Source organism: Oncorhynchus masou, chromosome 30 (assembly GCF_036934945.1).
Source record: "Oncorhynchus masou masou isolate Uvic2021 chromosome 30, UVic_Omas_1.1, whole genome shotgun sequence".
Taxonomy (NCBI): Eukaryota; Metazoa; Chordata; class Actinopteri; order Salmoniformes; family Salmonidae; genus Oncorhynchus; species Oncorhynchus masou.
Genome location: NC_088241.1, coordinates 62215966 through 62239832, shown reverse-complemented (window position 1 = coordinate 62239832; position 23867 = coordinate 62215966). Strand labels below are relative to the sequence as shown.

The 23867-nt window shown below is 42.1% G+C and overlaps 1 protein-coding gene across 3 annotated transcripts; it reads right to left on the bottom strand.

The window, feature by feature from the left end:
• Positions 1-769: 769 nt before the first annotated feature.
• LOC135522924 (polyadenylate-binding protein 2-like) lies at positions 770-22429 on the bottom strand. Of its 3 annotated transcripts, none has more exons than XM_064949632.1 (7): positions 21919-22429; positions 20203-20311; positions 19922-19989; positions 18416-18522; positions 7962-8049; positions 7292-7446; positions 770-1397 (listed from the first exon to the last, which is right to left on the bottom strand). In XM_064949632.1, exons 1-7 carry the CDS (start codon positions 22060-22062, stop codon positions 1211-1213), a joined length of 858 nt encoding a protein of 285 aa, XP_064805704.1. In that variant the 5' UTR covers positions 22063-22429; the 3' UTR covers positions 770-1210. The 3 variants fall into 3 exon arrangements, with proteins under 3 accessions (XP_064805704.1, XP_064805705.1, XP_064805706.1); XM_064949633.1 differs by lacking the exon at positions 21919-22429 and adding an exon at positions 21508-21615; XM_064949634.1 differs by having other exon boundaries at positions 1305-2292; positions 21919-22428.
• Positions 22430-23867: the final 1438 nt, after the last annotated feature.

Here is a 23867-nt window from a genome sequence, read left to right as displayed (position 1 = left end):
ATAACGTTACATATTTATCCCTTCACTCTTGTGCAAACTCTTATTGGGGCGGCAGGGTAGCCTAGTGGTTTGAGCGTTGGACTAGTAACCGAAAGGTTGCAAGTTTGAATCCCCGAGCTGACAAGGTACAAATCTGTCGTTCTGCCCCTGAACAGGCAGTTAACCCACTGTTCCTAGGCCGTCATTGAAAATAAGAATTTGTTCTTAACTGACCTGCCTAGTTAAATAAAGGTAAAATAAATAAATAAAAATTGTGGTATAAAAGCCTATTAGCCAAATGTGTTTTTGATTTGATTTTAGGATGAAACTAAATCTAATTCCCTGCTTTCAAATAATAAATAATACTGGAAAGTATGAACACTTGTAAAAAGGCAGTTAGGCTTAGACACGTTACAGTAAATCATTTAAAATAGTTAGAATAGTAATTGTACCTCATGAGGGTGTTCGGCTCCTGTGTTGTTAGAGGGTACTGGAGAAGACTACAACACTCAAAGCTGCAATATGGAACCTTTTGGGCAAGCCGGACAAATTCGCATAGAAATGTGGATTATAGATCTGTCATTCTCATTGAAAGCAAGTCTAAGCAGCAGCAGCAGATCTGTTCTGTGCGCTAGTTATGTTTCCCGTTTTGTTACATTTTACACCAGCTTCAAACCGCTGAAAATACAATATGAATGTCAGTCAATAGGTTCAGAATTCTCCCAGCTTTACTTTCAAGAACCGATTTTAAAATGCGTTTGAAACTAGGGACAAATCACAAACAAATTAATAATTTTTACACAACTTCTTTATTTTTTTTATATTTTTTTTTCTAATTACAGACTAATGGGTTAAAAATAAAAAAAAGCAAAACATCTTTTTTTTGTTTAACCCACTCTCCCGTTTCAAAAATGCAAACCTCTCCACACAAACCCACCCCCTATCCCCCCCTAAAATAAAAGCTCCGCCCCTCTCGGCTATTACATTAAATCGATGCCTTTAGCCCCACTCCTAGTCCTCGACAAGCCGTGGCTGCACTACGCACTGTTAAAGTCGGGCCCTGGAACCCGCCCACCCCTTATCTGGTCCGGTCTTTCTCACTCCCAATTAAAACTGCTGCTGCCATCTTGACTAGCTCTCGCTATATAAATATGTGTGGTTGTTTGGTTGTGTGGTGTCTGAAGTGTGTGGGCCTAGTATGTGTGAGTGCGTGCCGGGTGAGTAAGTCAACTCAACGCTTGTTGTAGTAAACACCCCCTGCAGTGGCCCTGTGATCGCCCTGACCCCCTCCCCCCCACACAGACAGGATGGGGTGAGTGTGCATAGCAGGAGCAGAGAGAGAGAGAGACCCTGCCGAGACATTGGGGGGCGCCGCGGCCACTGGAGGAGGCGTTGTCAGCCTCCACTGGTCCTGAAACCTGAAACGACAAGAAGTGGTCTAATATACACAGAGAGGAGAGAAGGAGAAAGAGAGCAGAAGAGGTGAAGGACAAAATGGTAGGAGCAGCAGCACAGAAAGGCAGAGGGGTGCAAGAAGAGGGGGGAAAAGTTGAGGCCTACAAAAAAAAAAAAAATAAACAGAAAAGTTGGCAGAGCTCTGGCCATGCCTTCTTGGGGTGAATGCTTCAGACTAAAAGGAAAGGTTCAATAGACAAAATGTTAAAAAATATATATATATATAAAAAAAATGACCCACTGAACAGAAGTCACAGCTGTTAAGATACTAAACACAAGAGAGCATGAGATGGAACCAGAGGGAGAATATGGTAGCAAAAGTAGTGAGAGTTGGAACTGATCAGAAAACAGAGACAAAGAAATGAAAAACGCCCAACACCACAACTTAAAAAAATAAACAACATTTTTGCTCTTTGAAGTTTAACATGGACGGTACATTAAAAAATAAAAATTAAAAAAAAAGACATTCCTTTCTCGTCGATGTTTGCTTTTTCGAAAGCAAGCATTTGGGGGCTGTGTTGGGTGTGAGGGTCACAGCCAGACAAAGGAGACAAATCTGCAGCCTGAGATAACATCTTCTCAAAGAAGAAATGCCACCAAATCTCCGATGGTCATCAGATACATTACCAGGGTGACCGCACCATCTCAGCACACGCACGCTCACACACAATCATACACTGTGGCCAGTCTGTCCAGGAGAATACTGGGGGGTTTTTTTTTTCATCTTTTTTTTTTCTTCAGTGTTTTTTCCTGGGACTTTTTTTTCCATTTTTTTTTTTTGTATGGGGACATGGGGTGATAGTAGGGGGTTGGGGGTATTAGTAAGGGGAATACCACGATGTTGTTCGCCCTCGGCCCCTGGAAAAGAGAGAGAAAAAGAGGGTGAGTTTCTTGATTGGCTTAAAGACGGACACCAATTTTAGGGTGTGTGGTGTGGTTGTTAGTGTGCAGGTAGAAAAGGGCCTGATGAGAAGTCAATCTGAGGGGTAAAATATATGTATGAATAATTGTTTTGAGTATACACAAATTGTTGGTAGGATGACATGTATACCATCTTAATGGTATTGTGCCTTTGATAAGTGTTGAATTACCACAATTTAAAATTTTTACGAATATGAATTAACAGTACAGAAAGAAGCAGAGAACAGCTTCGCCAACATTAAAATATCTGATTCTCAGATTATACAGGACTATAGAAATAATGGTGTGGGGGTGTGTGGGACAGTGAGGCACTCTCTCTCTTTCTCTCTCTCTCTCTCTCTCTCTCTGCGAGAGCGGCCCCCCGAGGTCGCTGTTGGGAGAGACCCTGAGGACAGAAGCCTCCATCTCACCCCACAGAAGAGTCACAAAGTCATTCACATGGCACATGCTAGGAAGGGCAACACATATAGCTTCAGCACGGAGACTTGACTGACCCCTTCTCCTGACAACCTGGACTGCACCATCACTCAAACACAGCATCAAAGCGCTTTTCCACTCACACAACAGGGTTTCCATTAGGAAAATGTGTAGCCGGACATTTGACCAGCAACATTGAAAACATTTTTACTGGATGTTTGAGAACTGTACTGGACCCATTTTTTTTATTTTACATTTATTTAACCAGGCAAGTCAGTTAAGAACAAATTCTTACTTTCAATGACGGCCTAGGAACAGTGGGTTAACTGCCTGTTCAGGGGCAGAACGACAGATTTTACCTTGTCAGCTTGGGGATTTGATCTTGCAACCTTCCGGTTACTAGTCCAACGCGCTAACCACTAGGCTACCCTGCCGCCTCCACACTCTAACAACCAGGCTACCCTGCCGCCTCCACACTCTAACCACTAGGCTACCCAAACCTTATTCAAAATGTACTAATTCATATCAACAAGACGAGTAACTAAACAGCAAAATCACTTGCCTGTGTCAATCTACTATCTTAGACAGGTTTAGGCAACCTGCTCTTATTGGTCAGCTTGTCGTGAAAGAAACAGCCTATTCAAAACAGACTCTGGGACGATAGATCCCAAATTCATACAACCAATAGGCTTAGGCTACATAATACAAACATTCAAAGCAGTGAGTTTGATGCAACAGATCAGAACGTTTAGCTTAAAATGTTGATGAACTATTATATCTTGACATTATAAGCGCAGCAACGCGCACAAGGCAGTAGGCTAGACATGAATGTTCACCCCATAATGCAAATTGGCAGGAAAACGCCATTGTAAAAATGGCAATGCACAGGTGAGTGGGTTGGATGTGACAGATGAAAATCTGGTAGAGCTTTAGAGAGAGAGAGATCTGGTAGAGCTTTAGAGAGAGAGATCTGGTAGAGCTTTAGAGAGAGAGATCTGGTAGAGCTTTAGAGAGAGAGATCTGGTAGAGCTTTAGAGAGAGAGATCTGGTAGAGCTTTAGAGAGAGATCTGGTAGAGCTTTAGGGAGAGAGAGATCTGGTAGAGCTTTAGGGAGAGAGAGATCTGGTAGAGCTTTAGGGAGAGAGAGATCTGGTAGAGCTTTAGAGAGATCTGGTAGAGCTTTAGAGAGAGAGAGATCTGGTAGAGCTTTAGAGAGAGAGATCTGGTAGAGCTTTAGAGAGAGAGATCTGGTAGAGCTTTAGAGAGAGAGATCTGGTAGAGCTTTAGAGAGAGATCTGGTAGAGAGAGATCTGGTAGAGCTTTAGAGAGAGAGAGAGAGATCTAGAGAGAGATCTGGTAGAGCTTTAGAGAGAGATCTGGTAGAGCTTTAGAGAGAGATCTGGTAGAGCTTTAGAGAGAGATCTGGTAGAGCTTTAGAGAGAGAGATCTAGTAGAGCTTTAGAGAGAGATCTGGTAGAGCTTTAGAGAGAGAGATCTAGTAAGCTCATTTGAAGCAAGGTAAAACACCCCCCATAATATGTAGCGAAACATTCAGGTTTCAAACAATTATGCATGTTTTCAGAATGCAAACGGCCTCCTGGCCGTCGCTCCACTTTGCGATGCACTGCTGAAGCATGCCTTCCGCTGCAGTTTGACGATGCGTTTAAAAACTGGGAAAAATACGACCGTCGAAAAATTGTTTTGAACGGTCATCCAACTCGGGGAAACTGAGGACTCTAAATCTCCGACGTCGGGATTTGACATGGTATTCCCAGTTCTGTTGAAAGCACCACAAGGTACAGCAGCATCTCTTGGTCAGACAGATTTTACACTCAAAGGCTCTACATAGGTAGTCGTGTGATAAGCTACATAAAATATACTGTACACGTGACAATTTATTTCCACTAAATTATACAAATTAACCTAAAGACCGATAAGAATGACCAGTCAAATGCATTTACATCAATTAATAAGCAAAAAAAAATAATGCATTATCCCACAATGGGATTTTTTCTTCTCCCAGAAAATTGGTCAACACCAATTTTATTTCTCACCTTTTTTCTAAAAAAACAAACAGATAAAAGCTGCCTATTACCAGCTAACAGAAACCCTGTCTCACACACACACCACAAACATCAAACCCAGGCATCCAGTACCCACAAACACACAGGTCACATGAGTAGAAACCAGTGGTTAGAATGCTGTGGTCAAAATCAGGCTGCAGGAATGAACCCTCCATTCTGGAAGTGAAGGCAGTGAGTGGGAACGTCTGACCAAGGGGACATCTGTGTGTCTGATGCACCAATGTGTAGTTAACATCACAGTTGGTTTTCGGAGCAAGGCAAAGCATCCGGACTCATGCTTTTCGTCTCCCTATAGTGGGCTACCTGTTCCCAGGCTAGTCTATGTATAGGAGTGTGGTGGGCATACAATTGGGACTGGCACCAAATTATATACACCTCACCAGGATGTCATTCTTACAAAATGTGTTAAATAGGACTTCAAAAGTTGAGCCCCTCTAAAACATCAGTGATTAACGATCATATCAACTCCCATAGAGGGGTACTACTACATAGGACTAAACTGACCCCATTGGTCTAGTAGTGAGTGGACAAGTTGTTCCATTGGTCAGAATCTGTCAGTGCATGTCAGTTGGCGAGGATGCTCATTGTGCTTGCTCTGCAGCCCCTCTTCTTAGCGAAACAATATTTAAAAAATAAATTAAAAAATAACAAAACAGGACATGGGTCCAGAGACAGAGCTCCAGAGTGAGGCCCACTGAGAGCTCAATGAGTCATCATGGGAACCCCCCCCTCTCACCTCACACTGAGAGACACCGTAGGACACACACTCCAGGGAGACACACCAGACTCCCAGTGCACAGCACTTTGATCCACTCCAGGTTTTACATACATAGGGGGCAAGCTTTTGTACAGATTGAAAACAAATCCAGATACCAGGGGTGTTGCTTTGGAAAAGGTCACAGGCAAAACACGGCTCTGGAGCACCTGGCCCAGGAGAGGTGAACACACAGCTGGCCCAGGACAGGTGAACACACAGCTGGCCCAGGACAGGTGAACACACAGCTGGCCCAGGACAGGTGAACACACAGCTGGCCCAGGACAGGTGAACACACAGCTGGCCCAGGACAGGTGAACACACAGCTGGCCCAGGACAGGTGAACACACAGCTGGCCCAGGACAGGTGAACACACAGCTGGCCCAGGACAGGTGAACACACAGCTGGCCCAGGACAGGTAAACACACAGCACTGCGTTGATGAGACGGAACACAGGATGGATACAGGCTCCTGCTCAACACTGGTACATCATTAGAACAACTGAACTATCACAGATACACATGCCAATTAATGTTTAAGCAATGCATTTACAAAGATTAACGTCTTTGCATTTAAAATCGTCACGGCATCATATAATGATCAAAATTATAAAAATGGAATACGACCATCAGCACTGAACAAATGAGAACAAACTGACATTTAAGTGAAACACTTTGCCTGTCACCTTTAGCATTAATGAGCAGCACTGTGGGAGAGATGCCCACTCACAGTCAGTGTGTACATGTAATGTAGCTCCAAGCCATACAAACAGCCTGCCTCCCATACATGTACAGCCTGGGTGGACCTCACTGCTGTGGGCTGAGAGTTTAGCTGCCTCCTCTGAAACAGTTATAGATGGTGCACGCAACAAGACCACACCCCCCCCCCATCGAACCTACACGACTCCCTCCCACCTGTCTCTCTCTCTACAACCCCACTCTAAAAGGAAACCTTCCCTCCACTCTGCTGTGGAACCTCCTTCACTGATCATCAATGGCAGCCACAGATTCAGGCTCCTCCCACTACAGGCAGACTTATAGACATGCCTTCTCAATGATTCTCTATATGGCCAGTTTCAGACCAGACACTTATTGATGGACAGAGTGATGCTTTCCCTCCCCCCGAGCTAGCCATCTTCCCTCCCCCCCACCCCGAGCCCATGGGGCTAAGCCATCTTCCCTCCCCCACCCCCGAGCCCATGGGGGGCTAGCCCCCCACCCCATCTAGCCCTCCCCCACCCCCGAGCCCATCCCCCTACCCCATGGGGCTAGCCATCTCCCGAGCCTAGCCCCCCCCCCACACCCCAGCTAGCCATCTTCCCCCACCCCCGGGGCTAACCATCCTCCCCCTACCCCATGGGGCTAGCCATCTCCTGAGCCTAGCCCCCCACCCCCCCAGCTAGCCATCCTCCCTCCCACCCCCGAGCCCTCAGGGCTAGCCATCTTCCCTCCCCCCACCCCCGGGGCTAGCCATCCTCCCTCCCACCCCCGAGCCCTCGGGGCTGGCCCCCCCGGGGCTAACAACGCTTCACGGGGTCCTCTTCTCCCCCCGCTAACCATCTCCTGCTCATCCCCCACTACTTCTATATTCTCACTACTCAGTCTTCTGCCCCTTCACATCTCCATATTCCTCCTCCTCCCTCCGGTAATGACCAGCTGTCTCCCAATCTCAGGGTGCTCACCTGAAGGCCCGTCCTCTGCCTCTGGGCGGTGCGTAGCCACTGTAGTAACGTGCACGTGACGAGTTAAAGTTTCCTCCTCGTGAGCGGAAGCGGGCCCGGGGGAACCCGCGGTCTGTAGTGCTGATGCCTGGCCTGTTGGTCCTCTTCACCCCCACCTGCCAGAACCAAGAGCGAGGACAAACAGGACTCCACAAGTCAGACACTAGTACAGGGTCATGTACATCAGTCTCAGTCCAAGTACGAAATCTGACTGAAATTCACGTCATAGACAAATACATAGGTCGAAATCTTGAGATTATCCCAGTTCTTTAGTTGAAATCGACACGGGCACTTGAATTTTTCCTACTAGCGCTGACTTTGCCGAAAGCTACAGAGGAAAATGTACTTACCATGACAGACGTGGTTGTGTAACCAAACTCTCTCAATATGAATACACTAACTGCAGATCATTCTGGATAAGAGTGTCTGCCAAACGGTTCAAATGGAAATGCAATCACAAGAGGTTGGTGGCACCTCAATTGGGGAGGAGGGGTTTGTTGTAATACCTGGAGCAGAATGATCCCAAATTCACGGTTTCTATGTTTGATGCCATTCCATTAGGTTCCAGCGATTCTGAAACGTCCACTCCTCAGCAGCCTCCACTAACGTGTATACATTGTCACGTCCTTACCTTAATCTGCCTTCCTCTGAACAGAGACTCGTCCAATGCCATGGCCGTCCTCACAGACTCCTTGTCTGAAAACTCGATATAGGCAAACCTGCAACAGCAGCAGAAACATGAAAATGGGTCACAAACGACAAAATCGCAGAGAACGGAAATATTGAAGCTCTAAAAAAAAATAAAAATAAATCGCAAAGCACAATTCACTAAACAAATGTCGACACCTCTTTTTCCTCAATTCCCTTAACGAGAATAAACTGTGTGATTAACAACGCTTAAATTTGAACAACCAGATCGCCAGTTTCTACGCACTTCAGATTAGACCCCTCCAGGCTATTAGAATAAGCTGTAACTCAACCGATGTAACATTACTGGGAATTGGAGTCACAGTGTGCAATTAACTTATTTATATGCCGTACTTTAGCAGTGGTGGCAAAGGCCGTCATTGTAAATAAGAATTTGTTCTTAACTGACTTTCCTAGTTAAAAGGTTACATTTTTTTTAAATAAATATTAATATTCCCAGGTAAGAAGTTTTAATTTGTAGTTATTATAGGAATTATAGGACTATTTCTCTCTATACCATTTGTATTTCATAAACCTTTGACTATTGGATGTTCTTATAGGCACTTTAGTATTGCCAGTGTAACAGTATAGCTTCCGTCCCTCTGCTCGCCCCTACCTGGGCTCGAACCAGGAACACGTCGACAACAGCCACCCTCGAAGCAGCGTTACCCATGCAGAGCAAGGGGAACTACTCCAAGTCTCAGAGCGAGTGACGTTTGAAACGCTATTAGCGCGCACCCCGCTAACTAGCTAGCCATTTCACATCACATCGTTACACCAGCCTAATCTCGGGAGTTGATAGGCTTGAAGTCATAAATAGCAGAGCTGCTGGCAAAACGCACGAAAGTGCTGTTTGAATGAATGCTTACGAGCCTGCTGGTGCCTACCATCGCTCAGTCAGACTGCTCTATCAAATCATACTTAATTATAAATTAGCACACAGAAATGTGAGCCTTAGGTCATTAACCTCTCTAGGATCGTGCCAACATCCAGTGAACTTGCAGAGCACCAAATTCAAATACAGAAATATTCATTATAAAAACATATTTAACATAGGTTTAAAAGATTAACTTCTTATGAATCCAACCACGGTGTCAGATTTAAAAAATGCTTTACGGCGAAAGCATACCTTGTGATTATTTGAGAACATAGCCCAGTTGACAAATTCTTAAACCATAAACAGCCAAGCAGAAGCATTACAAAATTCAGAAATAGAGATTAAATTAATCCCTTACCTTTGATGATCTTCATATGTTTGCACTCAGAAGACATTCATTTACTCAATAAATGTACCTTTTGTTCGATAAAGTCTATTTATATCCAAAAACCTCCGTTTTGTTCACGCGTTTTCTTCAGTAATCCACAGGCTCAAACGGAGTCAAAACAGGCAAACAAAAAATAAATTGTATCAGTAAAGTTCATAGGAACATGTCAAACAATGTTTATATTCAATCCTCAGGTTGTTTTTAGCCTAAATGATCTATAATATTTCAACCCGACAATAACGTCGTCAATATAGCACCACCTTTTGCTGCGATTACAGCTGTAAGTCGCTTGGGGTATGTCTATCAGTTTGCACATCCAGAGACATTCCTCTTTGCAAAACAGCTCGAGCTCAGTGAGGTTGGATGGAGAGCATTTGTGAACAGCAGTTTTCAGTTCTTTCCACAGATTCTCGATTGGATTCAGGTCTGGACTTTGACTTGGCCATTCTAACACCTGGATATGTTTATTTTTGAACCATTCCATTGTAGATTTTGCTTTATGTTTTGGATCATTGTCTTGTTGGAAGACAAATCTCCGTCCCAGTCTCAGGTCTTTTGCAGACTCCATCAGGTTTTCTTCCAGAATGGTCCTGTATTTGGCTCCATCCATCTTCCCATCAATTTTAACCATCTTCCCTGTTCCTGCTGAAGAAAAGCAGGCCCAAACCATGATGCTGCCACCACCATGTTTGACAGTGGGTATGAGGTGTTCAGGGTGATGAGCTGTGTTGCTTTTACGCCAAACATAACGTTTTGCATTGTTGCCAAAAATTTCAATTTTGGTTTCATCTCACCAGAGCACCTTCTTCCAAATGTTTGATGTGTCTCCCAGGTGGCTTGTGGCAAACTTTAAACAACACTTTTTATGGATATCTTTAAGAAATGGCTTTCTTCTTGCCACTCTTCTATAAAGGCCAGATTTGTGCAATATACGACTGATTGTTGTCCTATGGACAGAGTCTCCCACCTCAGCTGTAGATCTCTGCAGTTCATCCAGAGTGATCATGGGCCTCTTGGCTGCATCTCTGATCAGTCTTCTCCTTGTATGAGCTGAAAGTTTAGAGGGACGGACAGGTCTTGGTAGATTTGCAGTGGTCTGATACTCCTTCCATTTCAATATTATCGCTTGCACAGTGCTCCTTGGGATGTTTAAAGCTTGGGAAATCTTTTTGTATCCAAATCCGGCTTTAAACTTCTTCACAACAGTATCTCGGACCTGCCTGGTGTGTTCCTTGTTCTTTCATCTCTCTGCGCTTTTAAACGGACCTCTGAGACTATCACAGTGCAGGTGCATTTATACGGAGACTTGATTACACACAGGTGGATTATATTTATCATCATTAGTCATTTAGGTCAACATTGGATCATTCAGAGATCCTCATTGAACTTCTGGAGAGAGTTTGCTGCACTGAAAGTAAAGGGGCTGAATAATTTTGCACCCCCAATTTTTCAGTTTTTGATTTGTTAAAAAAAGTTTGAAATATCCAATAAATGTCGTTCCACTTCATGATTGTGTCCCACTTGTTGATTCTTCACAAAAAATACAGTTTTATATCTTTATGTTTGAAGCCTGAAATGTGGTAAAAGGTTGCAAAGTTCAAGGGGGCCGAATACTTCGCAAGGCACTGTATATATGATTGATTGTATACACATATATACACAGGCACTGTCTGTCTGTCTGTCTGTCTGTGTATGTACACATACATACATATATATATAAACATACACACACACACACACACACACACACACACACACACACAGTGGGGAGAACAATGTCTCAATTTGATAACCTGCAAAATTGGCATGCTGATGTCCACCAGTGCTGTTGCAGAGGAAAATTGTATGTTAAATCATACAATAACTACTTCCAACTTTGATTTAGGGGAATTTAAAACTGGCCTCCAAAAACCCAGAAAATCACATTGTAATCATTTGTAACTTCATATTTATCTTTTATTGCATGACATTATTCCAATGATACAATATCAGCAAAATGCAGAACTTAATATTTTGCTGTCAGAAATTTTGTTTTGTCCCAGCTGTAATGGAGCACAAAGGTTTTCTTTTCTGACATAATGACCATTTTGCACACAATTCATGACTAGTGGATGTTTGGCCCCTCTATATTAATTTAATTCCAGATCTATATAAATGTCTTACCACCTGCTGCCAAAAAACAGAGGTGTATCAGCGTGAACAAAGATATTAAGAACACCTTCCAATATTGAGTTGCACCCCTTTCGCTCAGAACAGCCTGAGATTTGTCGGGGCATGCACTCTATAAGGTGTTCTGTGGAAAGTATTGGTCGTTGTCATCGCTGGAAGACCCAGCCATGACCCATCTTCAATGCTTCCCACAGTTGTCAATTTGGGTGGTGGACCATTCTTGATACACAAACTTTTGAGTGCAGAAAGACCCAGCCTCTTTGCAGAAACACAATCCCCAAAGAATGATGCCTGGCACCTACTCCATACTCTGTTCAGTTGGGACTTCAATCTTTTGTCTTGCCCATTCACCCTCTGAACACATGTACCCATGATAAGTTACTTTCTCTGCATGCTTTATACAGTGGGGAGAAAAGTGCAAAATACAATGTATTTTACTTGTTTCCCCACTTACAAAGCATGTAGAGTCTGTAATTTTTATCATGGGTACACTGTGTTTGGAGGAAGAAAAGGATGAAGTGCCACAAGAACAGCATACTGGTAGCATGGAGGTGGAAACATCATTCTTTGGGGATGCTTTTCTGCAGAGCTGCTGGGTCTTTCACACTGCAAAACCGTTTGGGGAGGATGGATGGGGCCATGTATCTCAAATTGGACAACCTGGGAAGCATTGAAAATGAACGTGGCTGGGTCTTCCAGCATGACAACAGAACACCTTATAGAGTGCATGCCAGGGCAAATTGAGGCTGTTCTGAGGGAAAGGGGTGCATCTCAAGGTCCTGGAAGGTGTTCTTAATATTTTGTTCCAGACCTGAACCCTTTTTAGAGTATCTTTTTGGCAGCAGCTGAAAGACATTTATATAGATGAATTAAATTAATATGAAGGATCTGGACAAGTCATGAATGGTGCATGGCTATAGTAATGGATACTGCATTGTGTCAGAAAAGAAAACCTTTGTGTCCATTACAGCTGGGACGATAAACATGAAATCTGTAATTGCAAACACAGGTTTCTGTACCAAAATTTTTCTGATTTTCTGATGTATCAAATACTTGTGTCATGCAATAAAATGAATTCATTACAAAAATTACAATGTGATTTTCTGGGTTTTTGTTTTAGATTCTCTAAATCACAGTTGAAGTGTACCTATGATTTAAAAATATTGACCTCTGCATGCTTTCCCAGCAGGAACACTGGTGGACATTTTCAGGTTATCAAATACTTGTTCTCCCCACTGTGAGACATTGTGTTGTGTAACAAAACTGCATATTTTAGAGTGGCCTTATTGTCCCCCAGCACAAGGTGAACATGTGTCAGTGATGTGTGTGTGAGTAATCAGCTTCTTGACATGCCACATCAGTCAGATGGATGGATCATCTTGTTAAACATCTAAGTCTGAGCTTTGCCATTGAGATAGAAACTAAATTTGCCAAAGTTTTGAGAGAAAAAAGTCTTTTCTGTCAAGTTGGTTGTTGGACATTTTGGGACAGCCTTTTTTAAAGTCTTAATGATTTTCTAACCAATTTAAGTCAACTGTTCCACTGGATGTCAGAAACATTCAATGTGGTCTTGGTAAGCGCTTGTGTATATTTGACCTTGTGTTTTGACTTAAATGTAAAATGTTGATTTTTGCCTGTATCTGTTGGAAACCAACACTTCACATGTTTTCCTGTATATTTTCTCTGTTTGGATCATTCTGTTTTCATTCTGTTAAAAACGTTCCTTGCCGTCCTTGCCGATGACAAGAACCCATAACATGATACAGCCATCACCATGCACAAAATTGAAGTCAGTCCACTTTAGACGTATTGTGTGATGGGGGTTCAACTAAGCAAGGGAGATGATTGTTTTAGTCATACCAAGGCACGTTTAGCTATTTGTTTTTATATTTTAGGGCCCTTTTTATCAAAAAACATATAAATCTTAGCTTGAAACATTGAATTGTCGGATGAACACAGATCTGGAACACATTGATAAAAAAAAGTTACATACATGGATGAAAAGTAGTAAAAAACATGGATGATCAACATAGACTTGGTGAGCCTGTAGATTTAGGCTGGCCTCGATCAGTGGCTCTTGGGCCTTTACAGGCCTAGTCTGAATATAGTGTGTATCAGTTCCTTTCATTCATTCATTTTTATATATACACACACACACACACACACACACACATACATATACACACTTTTCATCCATGTATGAAGCTTTTTTCATCAATGTGTTCTATGGACCAATTCAATGTTTCAAACAATTTTATATTTTTTGATACCTTAAAAGGGCCCTAAAATATAAAAACAAATAGCTAAACGAACCTTGGTATGACCTTAAAACAATTCCATGTTAGCTTAGTAGAACCCCCATCACACAATATGTCACAGAGTACCACTTCATATTTTGTAGCATGGTGATGGCTGTATCATGTTATGGGTATGCTTGTCATCGGCAAGGACGGCTAGGACGTTTTTTCAGAATGAAAACAGAATAGAGCCAAGGACCGGTAAAATCCTACAGGAAAACCTGGGTCGGTCTGCTTTCCAACAGATACAGGCAGACAAATCAACAGGACAATAATCTAAAACACAAGGTCAAATATACACAAGTTGCATACCAAGACAACATTGAATGTTTGAGTGGCCTAGTTACAGTTGACTTAAATTGGTTAGAAAATCTAGACTTTAAAATGGCTGTCTAGCAGTGTCCAACAACCAACTTGAAAGAGCTGGAAGACTTTTTCAAATAATAAAAACGGGCAAATATTGTACACAATCTAGGCGTGCAAAGCTCTTAGACTTAGATGTAATTAGAGAATGATCCATATGCATAGGTCGTTATTCAATATCATTTCAAAATATTTATGACAATTTCCCCAGAGACAGCCATGTATGAATTTTAAAATCCAACCATAATGATTTTTTTTTTTGTTAACCAAACTACATAACATGTTAATAATTTTACTTGAAATGGTAAAACTCCTGATAACCTACCCAGTTTAAGATTGAATAGGGCTACTCACAATACAGGTCAATGCATATTTTAATAGGAATGTGTGCATGAAGCGAGTTATAGAGCTTGTTTTGCCTGATTAGTGGAGTCTGGTTTCCTTCCATGTGGAACTTATAGTCAAAGTCAACGGGCGTGAATACTTTCTGAAGGCACTGTACATCCATGTGAATGAAAGTGGGCTACATTGCCAACCTGCACATTGAGTGTAGACAATTACAATCTAGTAAAGTGCGGTGTGTATACTCATTCCTCTAGACCATTTATGACCAAATTGGGGTACGCAATGCCGTCGGGGCTACGCCAAATAAAAATGTGATTCACATTCATTTGTTGAAAAAAAAAATAAAAAAATAAAAATCCACATTGTGGAACAGCTCATTTATATTTTCCAACAGGGCTATACATTTGGGTGAGTTTTTTTTTTTGTATTGCCTGAGTAGCGTTGTTTCACTGCCAAAAATCAAATGAAACCATCTAGTGTTCAGTGAAATAACACAACGTCAAATACAGGTAGCCTAGTCAAATAATTAACATCCGATCACATTAACCGTTACGATCTCGCGGGAATTCCACTAATGGTCCGTCTGTTGCCAAATGTAGCAGCGGCTCATTTAGTTGGCACAAAAATTGCTAAACGTTTTTTTTTTTTTTTTTTAAAGTAGTAAGGACCGCGTTCTATAGCGACATATACCAACTCTACTGGTAGTACTGCTACTTCCAGCAGTACTACACCTGCACCTGTCGACAACACAAGTTGTTCTGCTTCCATAAGCACATCCAATGCTAGCATCAGTAATTCTACATTTGTTGTTAGCCCAGCTAGCATGGACACTGACCGTGGTGAACCTGATGCAGCTGGAGAGTTACTGACCCCTTACCCGGGAAAGCACCAAACAGACAGGGTCCAACCATCGAAGAGGTGCAAATATGATGAGAACTACATTGATTTGGGGTTCACTTATATTGGGAGTAGTGCCTTTTCTCAGCCACAGTGTGTTATATGTGCAAGAGTACGATCTCACAACTCAGTGAAGCCTTCACTCGTGCAGACATTTGAAAGATAAGCCACGGGAGTTGAGCGAGAATAAAGATGACTTTCGAGTAGTAAGACATGTATAAAAGCAACAGATACCATTAATAAGAAGGGGCTAGAAGCGTCTTATATGGTGAGCTATCGAGTGATTAGGACAGGCAAACCCCATACTACTGTGGAGGACTTCATTCTTCCCGCTGCCGTGGATATGGCTGGGACAATGCTGGGGGAAAAGGCAAAAAAAAAAAAAAAAAAACACGTACAGACAATGCCTTCATAAACTGTTTCACGACACAGTGACATGGCAGGAGATGTTTTGAAACAAATACTGCTCTTCTGCAAAGCACTGGAAACCAGGAGAGGATAATTTTTTATATTTTTAAGTACTGGACAGATTTGTGACATCAAAAGGACTTGGTCAAGATGTGTTGGTATCTGTAATGATGGCGCAAAAGCCATGACAGGGAGACATAGTGGAAACGTGAGTGCCAACGCCACTTGAGTACACTGCAGCATCAACCGAGAGGCTCTTGCTGCCAAGGGAATGCCTGACAGCGTGAAAGACGTTTGACACAACAGTGAAAATGGTTAACTTAGTTAAAGCAAGGCCCCTGAACTCTTGTGTATTTTCTGCACTATGCAATGATATGGGCAGAGACCATGTAACGCCTTAACAACACAGAAGTGCTCTGGTAATCAAGGGGCAAAGTATTGACACGCCGCTCTATTAAATAAATACAATTTCAAAAACGAGCTTAAAGTTCTTTAACTTCTTGCGTCGAGCAATCCCGTATCCGGGAGCGTAATCATAGCCTCAAGCTCATTAGCATAACGCAACGTTAACTATTCATGAAAATCGCAAATGAAATTAAAGAAATATATTCACGCACAAGCTTAGCTTTTTGTTAACAACACTGTCATCTCAGATTTTCAAAATATGCTTTTCAACCATAGCTACACAAGCATTTGTGTAAGAGTATTGATAGCTAGCATAGCATTAAGCCTAGCATTCAGCAGGCAACATTCACAAAAACAAGAAAAGCATTCAAATAAAATCATTTACCTTTGAAGAACTTCAGATGTTTTCAATGAGGAGACTCTCAGTTAGATATCAAATGTTCAGTTTTTCCAAAAAGATTATTTGTGTAGGAGAAATCGCTCCGTTTTGTTCATCACGTTTGGCTAAGAAAACCCCCCGAAAATTCAGTCATTACAATGGCAAACTTTTTTCCAAATTAACTCCATAATATGGACAGAAACATGGCAAGCCTTGTTTAGAATCAATCCTCAAGGTGTTTTTCACATATCTATTCGATGATAAATCATTCGTGGCAGTTGTGTTTCTCCTCTGAAGAAAATGGAAAAACGCACGCAGCTGGAGATCACGCAATAATTTTGACGGAGGACACCAAGTGGGCACCTGGTAAATGTAGTCTCTTATGGCCAATCTTCCAATGATATATCTACAAATACGTCACAATGCTGCAGACACCTTGGGGAAATTACGGAAAGTGTAGGCTCATTCCTGGCGCATTCACAGCCATATAAGGAGACATTGGAACACAGCGCCTTCAAAATCTGGGCCATTTCCTGTTTGAAATTTCATCTTGGTTTGGCCTGAAGCATCAGTTCTGTGGCACTCACAGATAATATCTTTGCAGTTTTGGAAACGTCAGTGTGTTTTCTTTCCAAAGCTGTCAATTATATGCATAGTCGAGCATCTTTTCGTGACAAAATATCTTGTTTAAAACGGGAACGTTTTTTTAATCAAAAATTAAAAGACTGCCCCCTATATCGAAGAAGTTAATGACCATCATTTTTACTTGTCTGACCACTTGCACGATGACGAGTTTCTCACACAACTGGCCTATCTGGATGATGTTTTTTTCCCAAGTCTGAATGATCTGAATCTAGGATTACAGGGACTCTCCACAACTATATTCAATGTGCGGGACAAAAACATTGAGGCTATGATTAAGACATTGGAGCTCTTCTCGGTCAGCATTAACAAGGACAACACACAGGTCTTTCCCCTCATTGTATAATTTTGTGTGCTAATGAACTCAAGCTTCCAGACAATGTCAAATAGCGAAGGACCGGAGTGAGTTGGGCACGCAAAGAAGCAGGTTCTTTCCCAAAACAGATGACACAAACAACTGGATTCTTTATCCCTTTCATGCCCTGCCTCCAGTCCACTTACCGATATCTGAACAAGAGAGCCTTGTTGAAATTGCAACAAGGGGTTCTGTGAAAATTGAATTTAAAAATCAGAAGCCACTGCCAGATTTCTGGATTGGGCAACGCTCAGAGTATCCTGCCTTGGCAAATCGTGCTGTTAAGACACCGATAGCCTTGACAACCACTTACCTATGTGAGAGTGGTTTCTCGGCCCTCACTAGCATGAAAACTAAATACAGGCACAGACTGGAAAATTATGACCGATGCTCTCCAATACAACATTGCAGAGTTATGTGCATCCTTTCAAGCACAGCCTTCTCATTAACCTGTGGTGGGTTATTCACCATTTCTGATGAACAAATAAGGTTTTATATGTAAGATGGTTAAATAAAGAGCAAAATGATTGATTATTATTATATTATTATTTGTGCCCTGGTCCTATAAGAGCTCTTTGTCACTTCCCACAAGCCAGGTTGTGACAAACTTATTCTTATGTTTAATAAATGTATCATGAAGTGTGTGTTTGTGGCAGGCTTACAATGATGGCAAAAAAAAAAAAAAACATTTGAGAGTGTGCTGACCCTGGTGCCAGAGGGGGTACACAGCTGGAGGTTGAATGTTTGAAGGGGTACAGGACTATAACAAATTTGGGAATCACTGCTCTAGATGACTGATAGAAGACGGTAGTATTGTGTACTCACAGGCCTGTAGTGAAAGAGCACATGGAGGAACGGGGTGTAGATACGTACCCTTTGGGATGCCCTGTGAACTTGTCACACAGGATGGTGACTCTGTTGACGGAGCCGCAGCCGTGGAAGTGGGCTTCTAGCTCCTCCGCCGTGGCGCCATAATCCACCTTTCCACAGAGAGGGAGAACATGTGAGATACCTCTGAAAAACAGAGTGGCTAGTAGATTCCATATAGGAGAATTCACTTGGGGCCAAAACCCAAATTAAAAGTTTATGCACAAATGCATGTGAAAATCATTCACTAATGTCAACGGACATTTATGGAAATTTGAGTCGGCCCTTTGAAACTGATAGTAAATGCAAACTGATAGAAATGACAAGGAGAATCACCACATACACATCCTTGCTTGCTCTGTTTGAATGCATCTCCTTTCATGAGCTATTCGATAAATATCTAGATACATGGCCTTAGTTTGCAATGACCGTGTGATTCGTTTTAATTAGAGGGAACGAATTGATGCGATTTAGTTCGATAGGAGTCTATGCACTTGTGTGTGGCATGAACACATTTATTTTCCATTTTGAATTCAAATCTGCTGCTGATGATGGGAGCTCAGGAGCTGGGCCTCTGAGCTGGATCCGTCTACTTACTTCTCTAAACTAAATGACCGCGTGTGTCTCAATGTCAACGGTGTATGTCGGTACCTGAGCTGACCCATACAGCAGACTGAGCAGCTACCAGGCCACTATCAGATTAGGGGTGGGGAATGTATGCTTTTTGCCCCGTACTTATCTGAAATCACCATCAGCCACTGATTCAAATTGTGAGCGGGTACTACGGCAATACTTATTAGCAAAAAAAAAAAAAATGAAAATTACCCTGTTCATGGAAAAATGACCAAACATGCTGACTGTTTAAAGCAAAACTACCAAAACGATGTATTATGTTAGCCTGGACAATGGGAACGTTTGAAAACCCCAATCAGCATTTGCTTCCACTCTGTTAGGCTACACAACTCCGGTAAAACAATTTTCTACAGCCTACTTGCTAACTATTAGTTGAGTGACAAGCAAATGACATTGCTTGTCATGACTAATAAAACCTACAATTTGACATTGCGAAAGCCATTTGAGAAGCATCTGAAAGCTGTAGGTGCCGCGCAGATGTTCAAATAGCCTATTAGAAAAGAAATAGGCCTACCTCTTGTTGCCGCGAGCAGCTGTGCCTCCTGCACTGTGCGCAGCACAGTTGTTATGTGACAGTCATACACAGTTACATGCATAAAATCTTGATAGGTTACTGAACTGAAGGAGAGGATGCATCAATTTCATCCCAACAGATAAAACAATGAGTAAAAACATTAGTGAATTGGGCGATTTGTAAAAGTGAGAATCGGTTTTCTGATCGATGCATGCTTGTTTTTGGATTGGTTTGGGGCTCCCCCTGACCAAATGCATTGTATCTTAAACATTTTTACCAGGGACCGATGCATATTGGGGAATCGTTACATCCCTAAGAACAACCCAAATAACATCCAGGGAGGTTAAGGGGAGGCGAAGCCTTACGTTTCCAACGTAGATTGATCTTGCGTCGGCTTCCATTTTCTCCTCGATGGACATGATGACGGGACCGGCTAATGAGAGCAAAATTGAGCAATGAGTGAAATTTAAAAACGGTGAACTAAAGAACAAACAGATATACATTTGGATGAGTCTGATATTAATCTGTCTTGCATCTGCTCTCTGGAAACGTCAGTGAAATATAACATTCAGTCGGTGTTCTCAAACATATTTTTGGAAGACATTCTCCGAGGACACTTCATTACTCCTTCCTCCCACAAACTCACCTGGTGGAGGGCTAAGGTTCATCTGTTTCTCCACCTCGTTCTGTAACTCCTTCAGCTTTTCTGCTTCCTCCTCCATCTCTCGCACCCGGGCTTTGATTGCCTCCAGCTCCTGAAAAAAAAAAATATATATATATATTAATAAAACAAAGAGACACCTATCAATTACAAAGACCACACCAGTCAGGACAGAAATCAGCTGGGGGAAAAAAAAGAAACCAAAGGAATATATCCATATGTGATCTGCATGCACATAACACAATTGAAATTTCAGCAGCCTGAGCTGACCCCATTTCTACTTCTGAGTGGAACAGCCTGGCACATGACCACTGGCTGGGTCTTTGTAACAGGCAGGATTTAGTCACCATTCATTTCAGACACTCGACAGACACAGCTGCATTCTCAACTAGATAATGATAGACATGCACTCACTGAATGACAACATTTACAGTGAAACCCATTCCAGATCTTGGGGGATGTCATACATGACACCCACAACCAATAGACGAATTCCAACAGCTTTGACAGGCTTCAAACGGACACTGAAATTCATGGCAACAACATGGCTTATTTGACTCGACCATCACTGATACATGTCTGTATTTTGTTGCATATTTAGTGTCTCTTCCCTCCCTCCCCCTTATGAAAATATGTTAGGAAGCAAGCCCAGCCCTAAAAATAAAGACCCGAAGGATGCGGGCCCAGCCCTAAAAAAATAAATAAAAAAAAACAACATTTCACCCCCACAACTGCTTTTCAACACATTCTGTGTCAACGAACAATCACGTGCGTATAAAACCTGAAATATTGTAGCTATAAAAACATTCAAACGCAAACCAAAAGCTTTAATTTCAAAGTATTGGCAATCGGCATCTTTGCACACAACTACAATAATAACCATGACCCACAAATGTATTAACAGAATACTTGTACTCAAAAGAGTACATTAAAGACTAATCGTTCGCACAAAAGTGCTTGTGTTGTGCATATCCCTCTAACGTTAAATGCCTTAAGTGGGAGGATGAACGTGTGTCAAGTGGCATGTCATGATCGTCCCAATTAGCGAAGTTAGCGACTCGGCTCCCTCCACTATATCAAGCCTGAATGTCCATATAAAATCGTACCTACAATAGCACAAGTGCCGCATACCCTTTGCTAGCATTTTAGCTATATGCGGTTAGAAGGGTGGCTAACAGCACATTAAAACGCTTGCTTGTTGCTAGTAAAATGACCGTTAATTGACCATCATATGATGTATACGCGTCTATTTCAGCAGCTGTACGAGGGAAATAAAGGAGGCGTGTTTACCGTGAGCTCTCTCCGTGTCTGCAGATAAACTCGCAATGCCGCGGCTAATGGCGCCTGTCCTACCCTCGCCCCTGTCCACATCTCGGTCTCGCATTTTAGCGACGAATATTTTTTTTTCCTTCTCCCCCCACTAGGTCGACAACTCTGCTGCAGAGAAACTACCACCGCTGCTGCACCAACATGGCCGCCAAAACTCACGCATGTCACCACCCATTTATACTGCACTGCGTGAGCCACAATGGCGGTTGTATCGACCAAAGAGATAAGTCAGTCACATACCACCACAGGGTATATAAATATAGCTAAATACATCTTAAAATAACGTGTTTACACCCACAATACATATCGTACAATAGACATTTGTCTCAACTTTTAGAGAGTCTTTGGGCATAAACTATGCCCTTCACTTACCGGGTCCTCAATTGCAGCTTCTCCTTCCTCTAATCCCGGCTCATCGCCAACACCCGGGTCTTCTAGTTCTGGGTGCCCTGGGTCTGAGTCCAGTAGGGATTCCTCCGTCATTCCTGAGTCCAGTCCGTTACCGAACTCCGCCATCGCCCAATTCCGGTTGATCCGACCCGCCTCGTGGCTAAATCAACGTTACAGGCCACTACTCACACCGGGGGGGGGGTGAGCGGGGCAAAGGAAGAGGAGAAAAAAACGGCTGAACACGCCGCTTAGGAAAGTTAAACGTGAAATAAAAGGCGAGCTTCAACTCTAGCCTCTGTCCGAACGGGTTCAACGGATAATATATGCTACGATTTCACAGACTAGTGGCTACTTCAGATTTATGTCGCGAATTTTCTGAAGACAATCTACAGTGATATACATGAAGAAATATACATAAAATCGAGGATTCTCTTCGCTAGCGCCGTGTCCCTCCGTTCAGAAATGGATGCCGGGGGGTGGAGTTACACTGCGGGCGTGAACTCGCAATTTTATTAGTCAGTTGATGATCGTAGACACACACCCCTACGTCTATTGGATATCTGGCAGCACATTCTCTTTTTAACCTTTTTGTCTTAAACTTCAAAATCTGATTCGATTAGAAGTCTGTCAATCACAAAGCCCACTCCCCCATTTGTTTTGCGACCTATGATTGCATTATCATTAATGGCGTCTTTTTGTAGGCACTAACTCCGCCATGGATCGTTGGACAAAGCCTATGAATGAGGAAAATTGTGTTTTTGGAGGGTTTTTGGCTAAAAACGAAAATGAAGGTGGTACACACAGGCTTTGGGGAGATCACATTCGTTTTGTTGAAATAATCTTCATCAGCTAAACTCACTGTGTTGTGCATTTGGAAGAATTTATGTCATATGAAGAAAAAAAATCACATAGGCTTTGTTAACTGATTGCTATTATTACTAAATCTGTGTTAAACCTCAGACCTTACTTTGAGCATTTATTCCCAAATCCTATTCTTTCCTCATGTTTCTCATGGGGATGGTTGAACAAATATGGTGGTGGTTAATGTTATTGCAAGAAAAGTGGAGTGAGAGGTGGTGTTCCATTTACAGAGTAACTTCTACAATTAGTTATTATCATATTAGCAGATCAGGTTGGGTTGCAGATTCAGTTGTAATCTAGAAACTAAATATCTAAACAACATGCATATTGAGAGCTCTTCATGGAGTAGAACTCTCATCACCCTATTCTACTGTATTCTCCTCTAGAAGCATCCATACCTTCAGGCCACATAGGTATATCCAGTCAATTTGCAAATACTCTTGGTTATGATAACATGTAGACAAACACAAGTGACTGGTGAGATTCATTTAACAAGCTGAGGAGCAATAAACCCAACTGACATGCCAATAACATGGTAATAGGACCAGTTTTGTTGTTCAATTAAAATGTATTTATTTTCTGTATACCAAAGAAAACCAAATGGCGATCCAACACAAAATGAGTACAAGTAAGGAAAAAAAGCTGAATCAATATGCTAACACACTTATAACACACTGCCACCATTATTGTTCAATATTCATACCAATAAAAATTCTCTTTCTTGAGTAAAGAGACATCATTAAAACCGTTAGGAGTCAATCAAAACAGTGATGAATAATGATAAAAATAGCAGAAGTAGTAGTTATAACAATAGTGATAATCAAGTGACAATGAATAGTGAATAGAATAAAAAGCATATCTCCATAAAACTACCTTGGACCGATCCCAGACTTGGAGCACAGCACTGCAACCCAGTCCTTGTTTTTAGACACAAGCTACAGCTCGACACCATAACCAAAAAAAAAGAAAAGAAAAAAAATGAGCAATTATGAAGGATATTTTAAAACTTGTAGTCAGTCTATGAGCCAAATCAAGTGCCTGCCCCAGGTTGTGAAGGCTGAAATGCATTC